The sequence below is a fragment of the Austrofundulus limnaeus genome, unplaced genomic scaffold (genome assembly GCF_001266775.1).
Source record: "Austrofundulus limnaeus strain Quisiro unplaced genomic scaffold, Austrofundulus_limnaeus-1.0 Scaffold930, whole genome shotgun sequence".
Taxonomy (NCBI): Eukaryota; Metazoa; Chordata; class Actinopteri; order Cyprinodontiformes; family Rivulidae; genus Austrofundulus; species Austrofundulus limnaeus.
Genome location: NW_013953332.1, coordinates 107,721 through 120,234, shown reverse-complemented (window position 1 = coordinate 120,234; position 12,514 = coordinate 107,721). Strand labels below are relative to the sequence as shown.

At 38.1% G+C, this 12,514-nt stretch overlaps 1 protein-coding gene across 1 annotated transcript in view; it reads left to right on the top strand.

Annotated features, from left to right (window-relative positions):
• Positions 1 to 1,421: 1,421 nt before the first annotated feature.
• The window catches only part of myom2a (myomesin 2a), a gene marked incomplete in the record, with an annotated part of 67,075 nt that continues 55,982 nt past the window's right edge, over positions 1,422 to 12,514 (top strand). The window contains 6 exon segments of the mRNA XM_014029629.1: positions 1,422 to 1,439; positions 2,198 to 2,326; positions 6,988 to 7,083; positions 7,456 to 7,591; positions 10,048 to 10,202; positions 10,494 to 10,586. Coding sequence (XP_013885083.1) covers positions 2,220 to 2,326; positions 6,988 to 7,083; positions 7,456 to 7,591; positions 10,048 to 10,202; positions 10,494 to 10,586 — 587 coding nt within the window.

Here is a 12,514-nt window from a genome sequence, read left to right as displayed (position 1 = left end):
ATGAGTTTGTATGTAATGTATGAATATAATATACAAGTTTCACTTTTTAAATGGAATTACTGAAATAAATCTACTTTTTCATGATATTCTAATTTTATGACCAGCACCTGTATGTGAGAGAGTTTGATATTATGTGAGAGCAAGAATGAGATATGGCCTAAAGGGCCTCTCATAGCCTCACACACCAAAACTATGCAAAGATCATCTATGTTCTACTATTTTTATGGTGTAAGAGGACCATCATCTATTGTCAAGGAGGCCTAGTTGTAATGCATTACACTAGCAATAGTTTCTGCAAGTAATTGTCTGGGGGCACCACTAACTGCACAAACAACCTGTTTATCATTTTGGGTAATGCCTGTGATATCTGGAAGTCCATCATTTCTTGGAGTTTTGCGGAGTAGCTGATGTAACTCAGTTTTGTCTTTTTTTTGTTATATTGTTTTGTTGAAAATCATCTTCCAAATTGAAAGTTTTATTAGGCCTTTAGTGTAATTTTGTTAATTCTGTTTCATGTTGCAAAACAGCTTTCTATTTGTTTGTTTGTTTTGACTTTAGGACTCTAAGTAGTACATTTTGTAAGTGAATGTCCTCAACAGAAAAAAAAGTTTCAGCATAATGCCAAAGAAATTGTGTCGGCTTATCAAAGCTGCTTTTGTTCATTTTAGTGTGGCTTTCTGACATTGACTTTGCATTTTATTCATCCATATCTTTTCTTGTGTGCTTTTTTTTTAAGCTTGTGTGATCAAAAATAGCAGCAGAATCTTATGTACAGTTTAAAGCAGGGGTATCACTGTAACACAGGATCTGCTGTTAAAAATAACCAGACCACTGCCTGCAAGTGTTGAGCCAAGGAGGACAGGCTGTCTCAAGAATCCTAAAAAGGTCTTAAGCTCTTAAGAGTGTGGGAAACTGCCACAAAATAATCTTAAAAGTTGGTTTCAGTTCTTGCTGAAATTTATATTGTTGGCATACAAATGTCGGATGTGTTTTATTAATCCTTCTAAAATATAAACTGCTAATATAAATAAGTAAATGGGTACTCCATTTAATTATTTCAAAAACAAAGCAACACTTAGACATGATGAATGTTTTACTGATTATGTCGGTTTCTTTTTCTCTGTACTAACAGATTTCCCTTCTTTAATCCCATTTTCATTTGAGCCTTAAAGTCAAAGTTTGGCAGTCAGTGAAACATAACATCATACACTTGATTTATTTTGCAGGTAAAAATTAAAGCTCTTCAACTACAAACCGCAGATTGAGAACAAATTTTAAGGCTAAATTCTATATATAGTTGTAAGTGCATCCATACATGGGGTGGAAGGGGAACAGCATTCCTCTGATGAGAGGGTAATATTTTTGTTACCATCAGCAAGTGCTTCCCAAGCAGCATCAGGCTGGTCTGCCACCGCTTTCTGCTGTTTTAATCTCTCGAGGTAAGTCAAATTTAATATTATTTGCTGAGTAGTGGGTTAATTTTATTGTATTTTTTTAACTTGAAGGTAAGTTTTGAACGAAGTTAAGGTGTCAAGCTTGAGATATTGAAGTTTGAAGCTAAAACAAATTGCCTTTCATGTCTTTTGTATAAGAAGACCAGGGTAGCAGCAGTGCTTAATCTCTCTGAGCAAAACCTTGATTTTAAGAGGTTGTTGACCCTCTTTTCTAATTCATATCAGCTAAACAGACATGGATAAGAATGATGCAGGTTTATTTTTATTTTATGGCTAGCAAGAGTAAGTTATATGACTGTTTACATCTCATATTTTTTATTTAAAATATGCTCAGGAATGTTATTACTCTGATTTCAGACTGATTTTAATAAAGTGATGTAAGGAATGTGAGCTCTTGGTAATAATTATCTTAGAATCAGCAGAATAATTCAGGTTACTGCTAGCTGAACTTTGTAAAGTTGCAAAAAAAGAAAAAAGAAACTGGAAGAGGCAAGCTTAAAAAGGTTAAACTGCTAAATGTTTTTGACATTTAGCAAAATAAAACTCGCCGTAGAAATTCTTCCTAAAAGCCACCTCAGTGACTTTGCTGTATTTTAACAATAGGAAACTTGACACTTGTAATCTTGCACAGTAATTAATACAACGAGAGAAATGTTAAAAGTTAAAACTTGTGTTGACATTTCTAAGTTGATTGATTCATTTGGTGTCGTCCGTCTCCCCCCTCCCTTGGTGCTCATGATCAGGTCTCCTTGAAGTGTTCCCATCATGGCCTCCCAAGTCATACCTTGGTATAAGAAGAAGCATGTGAGCCAAGTTAAAACTGATTATGCTTATCATCACAGTAAACATGTTGTCAAGCAGCAGACTGAAAGGTATGCAGATGAAACTACCTGCTGCTTGGTAAACCTCTGCTGCTTTGCCAGGAAAACGAATGCATCAAACCATTTGCTGAAAGCAGATCTGTTGCTGTTCAGATTCGTGCCCTAAATGTGTCTGCTTTTCATTTGTCTTCAACAAATTACCTCATTACAAGTGGTGAATGCAAACAATGACTGCTGTTGTTTTATTACAGTTTAAACTTGATAAAACCACATCAACTGTGTCTATAGTAAGGAAGAGGTTTAAAGGACCACATTTGTGCTTGTTAAAAAATATTGCAGTTAATTTTATTCATGTTTATGTAATTTTACTCATCAAAAACTACATTTTATGTATCTTGGAACCTCTAAAATATTTTTACTTCAAAAGCACATTTAACATTACACAAATCCTGGCAAAAAGTATGGAATCTTGGATGAGCACTCGTTCAGACATTTCATCCTGTAAAACAAACTCAGATCAAAAACATGATACAATAATAAGGTCATTCCAAAGGTCAACTTGTTGGCTTTCAGGAACACTCAAAGAAATGAAGAGAAAACATTGTGGAAGTCACTGAATGTTACTTTTATTGACCAAGCACAGGGAAAAAAAATATGTCACTTAGTTCTGAGGAAAAAAAGTATGGAATCATGAAAAACAGATAAACAAAAAACCATTCAAAATACATCACTAGTATTTAGTTGAACCACCTTTGTCTTTTCTAACAGCTGCAGTCTCTGAGGCATGGACTTGATGAGTGACAAACAGTATTCTTCATCAGTTTGGTGCCAACTCTCTGATAGCTGTTGCCAGATATGGAGCCTTCCTGTGGACCTTTTTTTTTCAGTTTCCACCACAGGTTTTCAGTTGGGTTGAGATCTGGACTATTTGCAGGCCATGACATGGACTGAATGTGTCTTTCTCCAAGGAATGCCTTCACTGTTTTTGCCCTATGGCACGATGCATTGTCATCTTGGAAAATGATTTCATCACCTCCAAACATCTGTTCAACTGAAGGGATGAGAAAACTGTCCAACATGTCAAAGTAAACTTGTGCATTGATAGAAGAATGAAGCACAGTCATCTCCCCAGTGCCTGACATGCAGCCCCATATCATCAAGGACTGTGGAAATGTGTTGTTTTCTTCAGTCCTCTTCATAAATCTCACTGGAACGGCACCAAACTAAAGTTCAGCATCATCACCTTGTCCAATGCAGATTCTTGACTCATCACTGAAGATAACTTTCATCCAGTCATCCACAGTCCATGATTGCCTCTCCTTAGCCCATTGCAGTCTTGTTCTTTTTGTTTAGGTGTCAATGATGGTTTTCTTTTAGCTTTCCTGGATTGAAATCCCATTTCATTTAGGCGATTTCTTACAGTTCAGTCACATACATTGGCTCCAGCTTCCTCCCATTTATGCTTCATCTGTTTAGTTGTACTTTTTCAGTTTTCAAGACAAATGGTCTTAAGTTGTTTGTGTTGACACTTTGATGTCTTTCTTGGTCTACCAGTACACTTGGCTTTAACAACCATTCCATGCTGTTTGTATTTGGTCCATATCTTGGATACAGCTGACTGAGAACAGCCCACATCTTTACCAACCATGTGTGAAGAGTTACCTTCTTCAAGAAGTTTCACAATCCTCTCTTTGTTTCAAGAGACATTTCTCTTGTTGGAGCCATGGTTCTGTCCACTCCACTTGGTCCAGCAGCCCTCCAAGGTGTCATGACTGCAGGTGTTTTTAACTGCAGACTAACCAGCAGATCTAATCTGAGCCAGGTGCCCATTTAGGGAAAGGAAACTGACTGGGTGTGTCCTTATTTTCTACCTCCAATTTGAGTGATTCCATACTTTTTTCCTCAGAATTGAGTGATTCCATATTTTTCCCTGTGCTTGGTCAATAAAAGTAGCATTCACTGACTTCCACAATGTTTTCTCTTCATTTCTTTGAGTGTTCCTGAAAGCCAACAAGTTGACCTTTGGAATGACCTTATTATTGTATCATGTTTTTGATCTGAGTTTGTTTTACAGAATGAAATGTCTGAATGAGTGCTCATCCAAGACTGCTGATTCCATACATTTTGTCAGGGCTTGTGTTGAAGTCACTGATAAGTTTGTGATCCAGAAGCTTCAGAGCCCAAACCCATCATACCTTTAGAAAATGTTATTCCTACTTGTATTCTGCTTCTTTTGCTATGTGTCATAACTGAAGTGACATAAATGCATATTTCCTGAATTGCACTGCTGTGTCTTTAGAAAGCCTCACATCATACTTTGCTGTCTGTATGCTCTGCAACAAAACAAATGTATGCTAAACTTGATGCTCTTTTATAAGTGTGTTATTTTGTCACTAATGAAGGTAGAGCAAAGTGTCAATTATCTATGCAACAGGTCTGACTCATTACAGTCGTGCTTTGATTACCAAGCCTGGTGCTATTTTGTCATGTAGCATTTGTCCCATGTCAGATGACTCATACCAACACCAGAACCTGACCTTTACCTGATGCAAGTGGTCAGAGCTACAGAAAGTGACATCAATAAGATGTTTGAGACATGATGGTCTGAATAACTTTTATAAACACATCAATCATACAGTAAATATGTACACAGACCAAGGTGTAGTGCATTTTTTATTTATTGTTCAAATTTATATGAAACACCAGCTAATTTTAGTATGGAAGTCAAGAGAAAAAGAGAGATGTGCTTCGAAATGTATTTTGAGATAGCAGAGCTGGTTTTCTCAGGATAGGTTATTATGTTAATTTTGATTTAGAAAAGCTCATTTTATTTTGATCAAGAATCAAGAATCGTTTATTGTCATTCCTACACAACATCAAGATGCGATGTAGAACGAAATTTGCAGTTTAGAACATCCGTCCGGAGAAACACACACACATGACAGACACGGGGGAACGAATGACCAAGGCCCTGCGCAACGTAGTACGCTACYTTTGCAGTTTAGAATACACACACAAAGGAAGGATGAGTTAAAAAAAGAGCTTTGATCCTGTGTTTAATACGAAAAACACGAGCATGCGTACAAAAAACCATTCTGCAAGAAACGGCAGCTAAAGAGGGGAGGAGGGTGGGGGGGAACAAAGCATATATAAGTGGGGAAGGGGTGCAGAGGAGCCCTACAGAGTCCAACCAGTTCTTATCAGTCAGCACAGGTCACCAGAGTTCAGTTCCTCTGTTTCCACCCAGCATGGCCTCCAGACCGGGTCCAGACACAGGTGGGGTTTGGGGAAAGGGAGTGGGGGTGGATCAAGGCTTCCTCCAACATTTCATCCAGGGAGGTTTATCAGCTGCGACCAAGGTCACATCTGTGGGGATCTGATGACAGGAATATATTCTTTAGAGCAAGCAACAGACTTTTCTTCCACTGGTTTAAAGTCTTAACTGAGCCTCTGTGTGGCGAAAATGCCAATAATCCAAATTTGTTACCATCTCGCCTCTCCCGTATGAACTTCACCCAGATGTTGCCTTACTCCTCATGCACACGCTGCTGGGCTGCGGTCCTAGCAAAGTCCAGGGACCACAGCCGGCCCGCGCCCCCCTCATTTGAGTCTGTGCTTTCACCGTACAGGAGATCCCATCCAGGGTCACTGACAGCTTCTCACAGGCCCGGAATACCGTCAGTGTCGTTCTCAATTTCCGATAATCCAGAACTCCTCCACAGCCGATCAGCAGGAATCCGATTATCATAAATCCAAATATAAAAACATCTTCGACATCCTCAATGGAAAGAGGTGCCAGGCAGATCAGATACCACCCCCAGCTACCCGACGCTGGGACAACTGCGCTCCCTACGCTCTAATCTCAGAGTGGAAAAAATTATATCAATTGCATTCATAGTTCTTTTGTTGCCAAATGATAGACAGAAGAAAGGCTTGATCCAGCAGCAAAGCAGGGAAAAGAGGGAGGGTTCGGGAGAGAAAGCAAGAAGCGTCCGACTCCTCTGAAGGCCAAGCAGAAAGAAAAGATAACTAGGAATTATTTCAAAAGCACAATTCAAAGCCATATTTTTATCAGAAATCTGGACAGTCATGTTTTTAACTAGTTCAAGCTAAAACTTTTCATATCAGCACCCATCATTGATCAGTGAACTGAAGTTTAAAATAATTTCCAAGTGTTTTAAAGCTTGTTTCTAATACCTTGAGTAAACAAAATCGTTTCATGCTGGGTTGCAGGAGAGCTGGTGTACACCCTGAACTACATCACCATGTTGCCCTTCACAAAGCTTGTTTTCTCAAAACGCAGTTAAAAACACTGGTTATTTCAAGATCTTGAGAAAATCGCATCAAAATTAACAAAAGCTGGTTTGGCCATTTTTCCATACTTTAGTGTTTACATTAAGCTTGAAAATGTTTCAGTTGAACCACTAGTATCAGCATTTATCACCTATTGTGTTCAGAACCTCTAAAAATAAGGATGTTTTTTAAGAATCTGCAGAAGTTTTTACATTGAAAACACTTCCAGACATTTTCCATTCAGAAAACACACATTTTGTTGAGCTTTATTAACAACACTATTTGATTTAAATTCAAGTAAGTAGGCTCTGATGGATCACAGTATTTTTTTAACCAGCTGACAGCTTCTGACAAATCAAAACCTAAAATTTGTTACAGCAACATTGTGTTTGACTTCTTTATTTGGCCTCTGCCCTCAGCAGGAAAACCAGCTGTAAATCAGCCAGTCAGGTGCAGGCTCAGGCCACTGAGGCGATGGCAGAACCAGCCTATACCGTACCGGTTTTCCGGCAGAGGTGAGTTCTCATTGACTGCAGTTCTGTGTAAGGCTACTTTAGGCAAATGTTAATACAGTAATGGACTGGAACACTGCTATAAGACCTCTGATTGCACATATACAGTACATTAATAGCTGTTTAATTTGAATTACTCATAGCCGCTGGTCAGCTATAGAAATAAATTATAATATTAATGTGGAGGTAATGTCTTTGTCAGCCTATATGTATATAGTACAGTTAAAGTCCTCACAGTTAAGAAATTTTCTTATCAAAAGTCATCCGCTTTAAATAAAAACGTCAGATAAACCCATGGCTTCTGCACAGCACTGTGATAGTTTGATGGTGCATATGTAAAAATATGATATGTAAGTATGTTGTTTGTGTTATTAGGACTGCTGAGGAAACTGAGGAGTACCAGAGAGTGACCTCAAATGTTGGAAAAGGACTAGCTGTTATTCAGGAGGAGCTTCACAGGATGAGGATGGCAACCAAAGCTCAAGTGGACAGTATCGCCATCCAAAGAGAGGTCAGTGGTTAGAGGAACACTGCACCTAATGAGACTGCATTTACTTTAGATTTATTTTTACTAAGAATGAAAAACACGTTTGGATATTTGAGAACTTGGTTGACTTTATATTCTTTGATGCATTTTATCCATTTCTGCATTTTAGGAATTAGGTAATATAGTATTTTAAGTAACATAATAAAAGTTAATAATTGCAAATTTAATCTAAACATTTTATTTAGTTGTTCATATCTAAAAAAATCTGCTAATTTACACAGAATTTACAAGATTAAGAAAGTTTTAGATTAAATAATAGAAAATGTTCTTTCCCAGCTGCTGTTTCTTCAGCTCATCAGTTGTTTGTTGTTAATCTAAAATTGTTGTACTTTACATGTGTTTGTACATTTTCAACATAAATCTTTATAAACTCTGGGGTGAATCCGTACCAAAAGTGGCCACAAATTTATTGAAACTTTCAGAAAGTAATCAATTTTATATCAAAAACTGAATGCATTTTAGAATTAATCTCATTCAAGATTGCAGCTTGAGCCTTGGTGTTTAAAGGGATCCCCGATTAGTTGTAACATTGGACTTTTTTTGATAAACATTTATTTTAACTATAAAATAAAGACTAAAAATACTGTAGGATGTTTAGTTTTTATAATTTTTAAACTAAAACTTTAAACATATTTTAACACGGACGGAGCCATTTTATTTGCACACAAAGCATTCTGGGTAAATGATGACGTGGATAGGTCCTCGGTGCGAGGCTGCTAGCGAGCTATATCCACCCTGAAGGTTAATCTTGGACAATATCTGATGATCGACTCTTTTAAATGAAACCAGAGAGCGTTGACAGAGAGGAGAAGGTAGAAATGACTCAGCCTGGAACTGAAAATATGGATGGAGGACCTCAGTTTAGCTTTTTTGTCGCGCTAGCACTGAGCTAATACATATAAGGTTATATAGCCTCATTACTAGCCCAAAGGCTACCAGGCTAATCTGAGGTTGTTCTTCCATGAAGCAGCTCTGTTGTCCTCCATCCATATTTTCAGTTACAGCTTGGTCATTTTTGTGTTCCCCTCTCTGTCATGTGGATGGAGGACCTCAGTGATGAGAGGAGAATGTGTAGCGCTGAGCTAATACATATATATGGTGATAGCATCTGGGCTAACGCAAAGGCTACCAGGCTAATCTGAGGTTGTTCTTCCATGAAGCAGCTCTGTTGTCCTCCATCCATATTTTCAGTTCCAGGCTGAGTCATTTCTACCTTCTCCTCTCTGTCAACGCTCTCTGGTTTCATTTAAAAGAGTCGATCATCAGATATTGTCCAAGATTAACCTTCAGGGTGGATATAGCTCGCTAGCAGCCTCGCACCGAGGACCTATCCACGTCATCATTTACCCAGAATGCTTTGTGTGTAAATAAAATGGCTCCATCTGTGTTAAAATATATTTTTAAAAATTATAAAAACTAAACATCCTACAGTATTTTTACAGTCGTTATTTTACTGTTAAAATAAATGTTTATCAAATAAAGTCTAATGTTACAACTAATCGGAGATCCCTTTAAATGTAGTTCGGTCTGTAGCTGTACATTTGTGGCAGAGGGGAGTAGTCCTGTAACCACTGGGTTGCCGGTTCAAGCTCCCATTTCATCCATCTCAGTCGTTGTGTCCTTGGGCAACACACTTCACCAGTCTTGCCTACTGGTGGTGGTCAGAAGGTCTGGTGACGTCAGTGCATGGTAGCCTCTGTCAGTGTGCCCCAGGACAGCTGTGGCTACAATGTAGCTTACCACCATCAGGGTGTGGATAAGTGAATGAAGAGTAAAGCACTTTGGAGTGTGAAGAAACTAAAACACTATATAAATTCAGACCATTTACCAACATCTGTTTAGGGGCTCATGAGTAACAAAATCCAAAATGGCTACAACTCATGTCAGTTTTAATTATGCTGAGCAAAAATTTGATCTGGTAGTAGCTGAGAGCAATGCCCAAAACATATTCTGAACATGAAATCTTGTGATATAATATGAGCTCCCAGGCAACTTTATTATCAACATTTTATTAAGTCAGTGAAGTTCTCATAATCTAAATGTCTGGCATGAAATGTGGCCTCTTTTTATTCTAGTAGACTTGTTTCTCTTATTTTGACTCTAATTCCAATGTACAAAAACAACTTCAACATTATTATGCAACAACAAAATTATACATTTGTAATACTAGATTTACTATAGGTGTATGTACACTCATCACATTTTCATTTATCATATAGAGTGATGACTTCACTGTCAAAATAAAAGCTGAAAATTGTTCCTTTCTATAGAAAAATTTGTATAAAATTATTCTTTTCAATTATTACAGGTTAAAAAAGCAGCATTTTATCATGACTCACTGCCCGTATAAATATACTGATGTTTGGTAAACTTTTGCACAGTCCTTAATGTTTTCACTAGAATTGCTTCTCACTCTTCAGGTTAAGGACTTGATGAGAAAAAGTGGTGACTTGTTGGAGGAGTTTCCCAAGATGCCTGACTTCCTGGTGGCCCTGCGACCCCACACTGTGTGGGAGAAAACCCCAGTCAAGCTTTTCTGCACAGTGGAAGGCAACCCAAGGCCCATTGTCAAATGGTCAGCTTTTACATATTTTAAATTATGTGTATTTTACATCTGTCTAACTTTTCTCACTGGTGTTTGCTTACTCTGCTAGTTTATGATGGCACAGATTCATATGGTGCATTTTAAATAAATGTATTTCTATATAGGTATATGACATTGCATTGTAAAACATTTTATTTTTATTTGTTAACCATTATTTAACCAGGCATATCCCATTGTGATCATCTCTTTTGCAAAGGAGGCCTGGGCTGGTTTTGGAAAGGCCATAAGATAATATTTTCTGCTGAATATGTTTATTTCTAGGTACAAAGGAGGAGTGCTGGTCAACCCACTGGATGCTCCAGGAAAGTACAAGATAGAGAGCAAGTATGGAGTCCACAGTTTGATCATTAGCAGGTAGATAATACACATAACACTGACCCGAATAATTAGGCCCGAGCAGCAAAAGTGCTGCCAAGGCCTATTGTTAATCTAAATATTATTATTATTATTATTATTATTATTATTATTATTATTATTATTATTATTATTATTATTATTATTATTATTATTATTATTATTATTATTATTATTATTATTATTATTATATTAGGCCGATTGTAATTGTAATGATCCTTTTTAGAGCTATAGCTTAGTATTACATTGGATTTTTGAATGGGCGGGGCCAAATGGCTCCACAGGGGCCAATAGGGGACCTGGTGCATCACAGAGAGCTGAAATTCTGTACATACGTAGAACTCCCCAAAACAAGAGAAAAAGGCTGTGTCTCAGTTCATGGTCTGGGTCCTCATGAGCATGTAGCCCAGCTGGTTCACATGGGCCACACCCTTCCTAGTCTGGGTAGGCTGCTCAAAACTGTTGTAAAATGAGACGGTCTACCCTTCGCCTGACGTAGGCTTGACGTACGTTTACATGACCACGCACTACCCCGTTACCATAGTGATCAGTTTCATATCAGACTTATGCCGGATTTACACTACATGCGTTCTCCGCTCCGCTCCGCTGCGCTGCGGTGCGCAGGTCGCAGCTGTTCGTTTGTGTCTCAATTTATACAGCCTCCGGTCCAACAGACCTGCAGGACGGAGATCACGCGATAAATTCAGTGATGAATGTGGACGAACTCCAAACACAGCTGAAATCAACGAAATAAAGGCTTTTTGTATCTATGTTGAAACTGTCTCGCTGTCGGCTTTCTGAGACTTCTGATTTCAAAACAAAATCCACGTGCATGGTGTGTGTACACATAGCTTCATGCTACATGATTTCATCTGATACATTCTGACAGCATTTGTGTAGAAATATATCCACGTATTGATTAATATATCTGGGATTTTGACATTATTCCGACAAATTATCCCGCCTAATAGTGTCTTATTTTGAAAATATGGATGTTGTGCTTGTTTCTTTTCCTGATGGTGTGATGTCACCTTTATAAAATGACTCCAGCGCAGCTCCGGCATCCGGCAGAAATAGGATTGGATCTAATTTTGACGGATCGCCGTCCGCTCGCCGCCCTGTGCAGCCAGTGTAAACACTCTCAATGGTTATAAAGGGTGTGTGTTTGCTGCGGAGGTCGGACCGGAGCTGTAACGCATATAGTGTAAATTAGGGGTGAGATATGTTGGAACATGTATTTACAAGTCTTTTCACTGGAAGAATAATTTCATGTTAAAACATTACACTTAAATAAATAAATTAAAAAAACATTAATTCGGGTTTAGCTCTAGTGTAAAAATTTTTTATTTAACGTCTTACTACAGCATAAATTTCAACAGCTAAGTTGATAAATTTACTTTTAAAAACAAATTCTTCAGTCTATGGTGAATTTCCAAACTACACCGAATCATTAAAAAAATAAAAACTCCACCGTCTTCATTTCTCTGTTTATTTTGCTGCATTGAATCCTGGGATATCCTCGGCCAGTGAGGATACACGGATCCATCCTCGGATTTCTAGAGTTTGTCGGCTGCATTCTTCAGCCGCATGATGAGGAGCCTTCGAATTGGGACAGTCCTCCACGCGAGGCAATGATGTATGCAGCCGACAAATGTGCACTCATCCACCCAGCACACGAATTGAGACACAGCCAAAGTCTCTTGGCGGTATACCCAAAATCCAACAGGAAGTCAACCACTTTGGGTCAAAGGTTGTTTTTTGGCCGTTCTTCATTTTTGCTCATGTAGAACTCTGACAAACTCCTCCTAGGGATTTTGACCTACAGCAGGTAAAATAAGTATTGAACACGTCAACATTTTTCTCAGTAAATATATTACTAGAGGTGCTAATGACATGAAATTTTCACCAGATGTCGGAAACAACCCAAG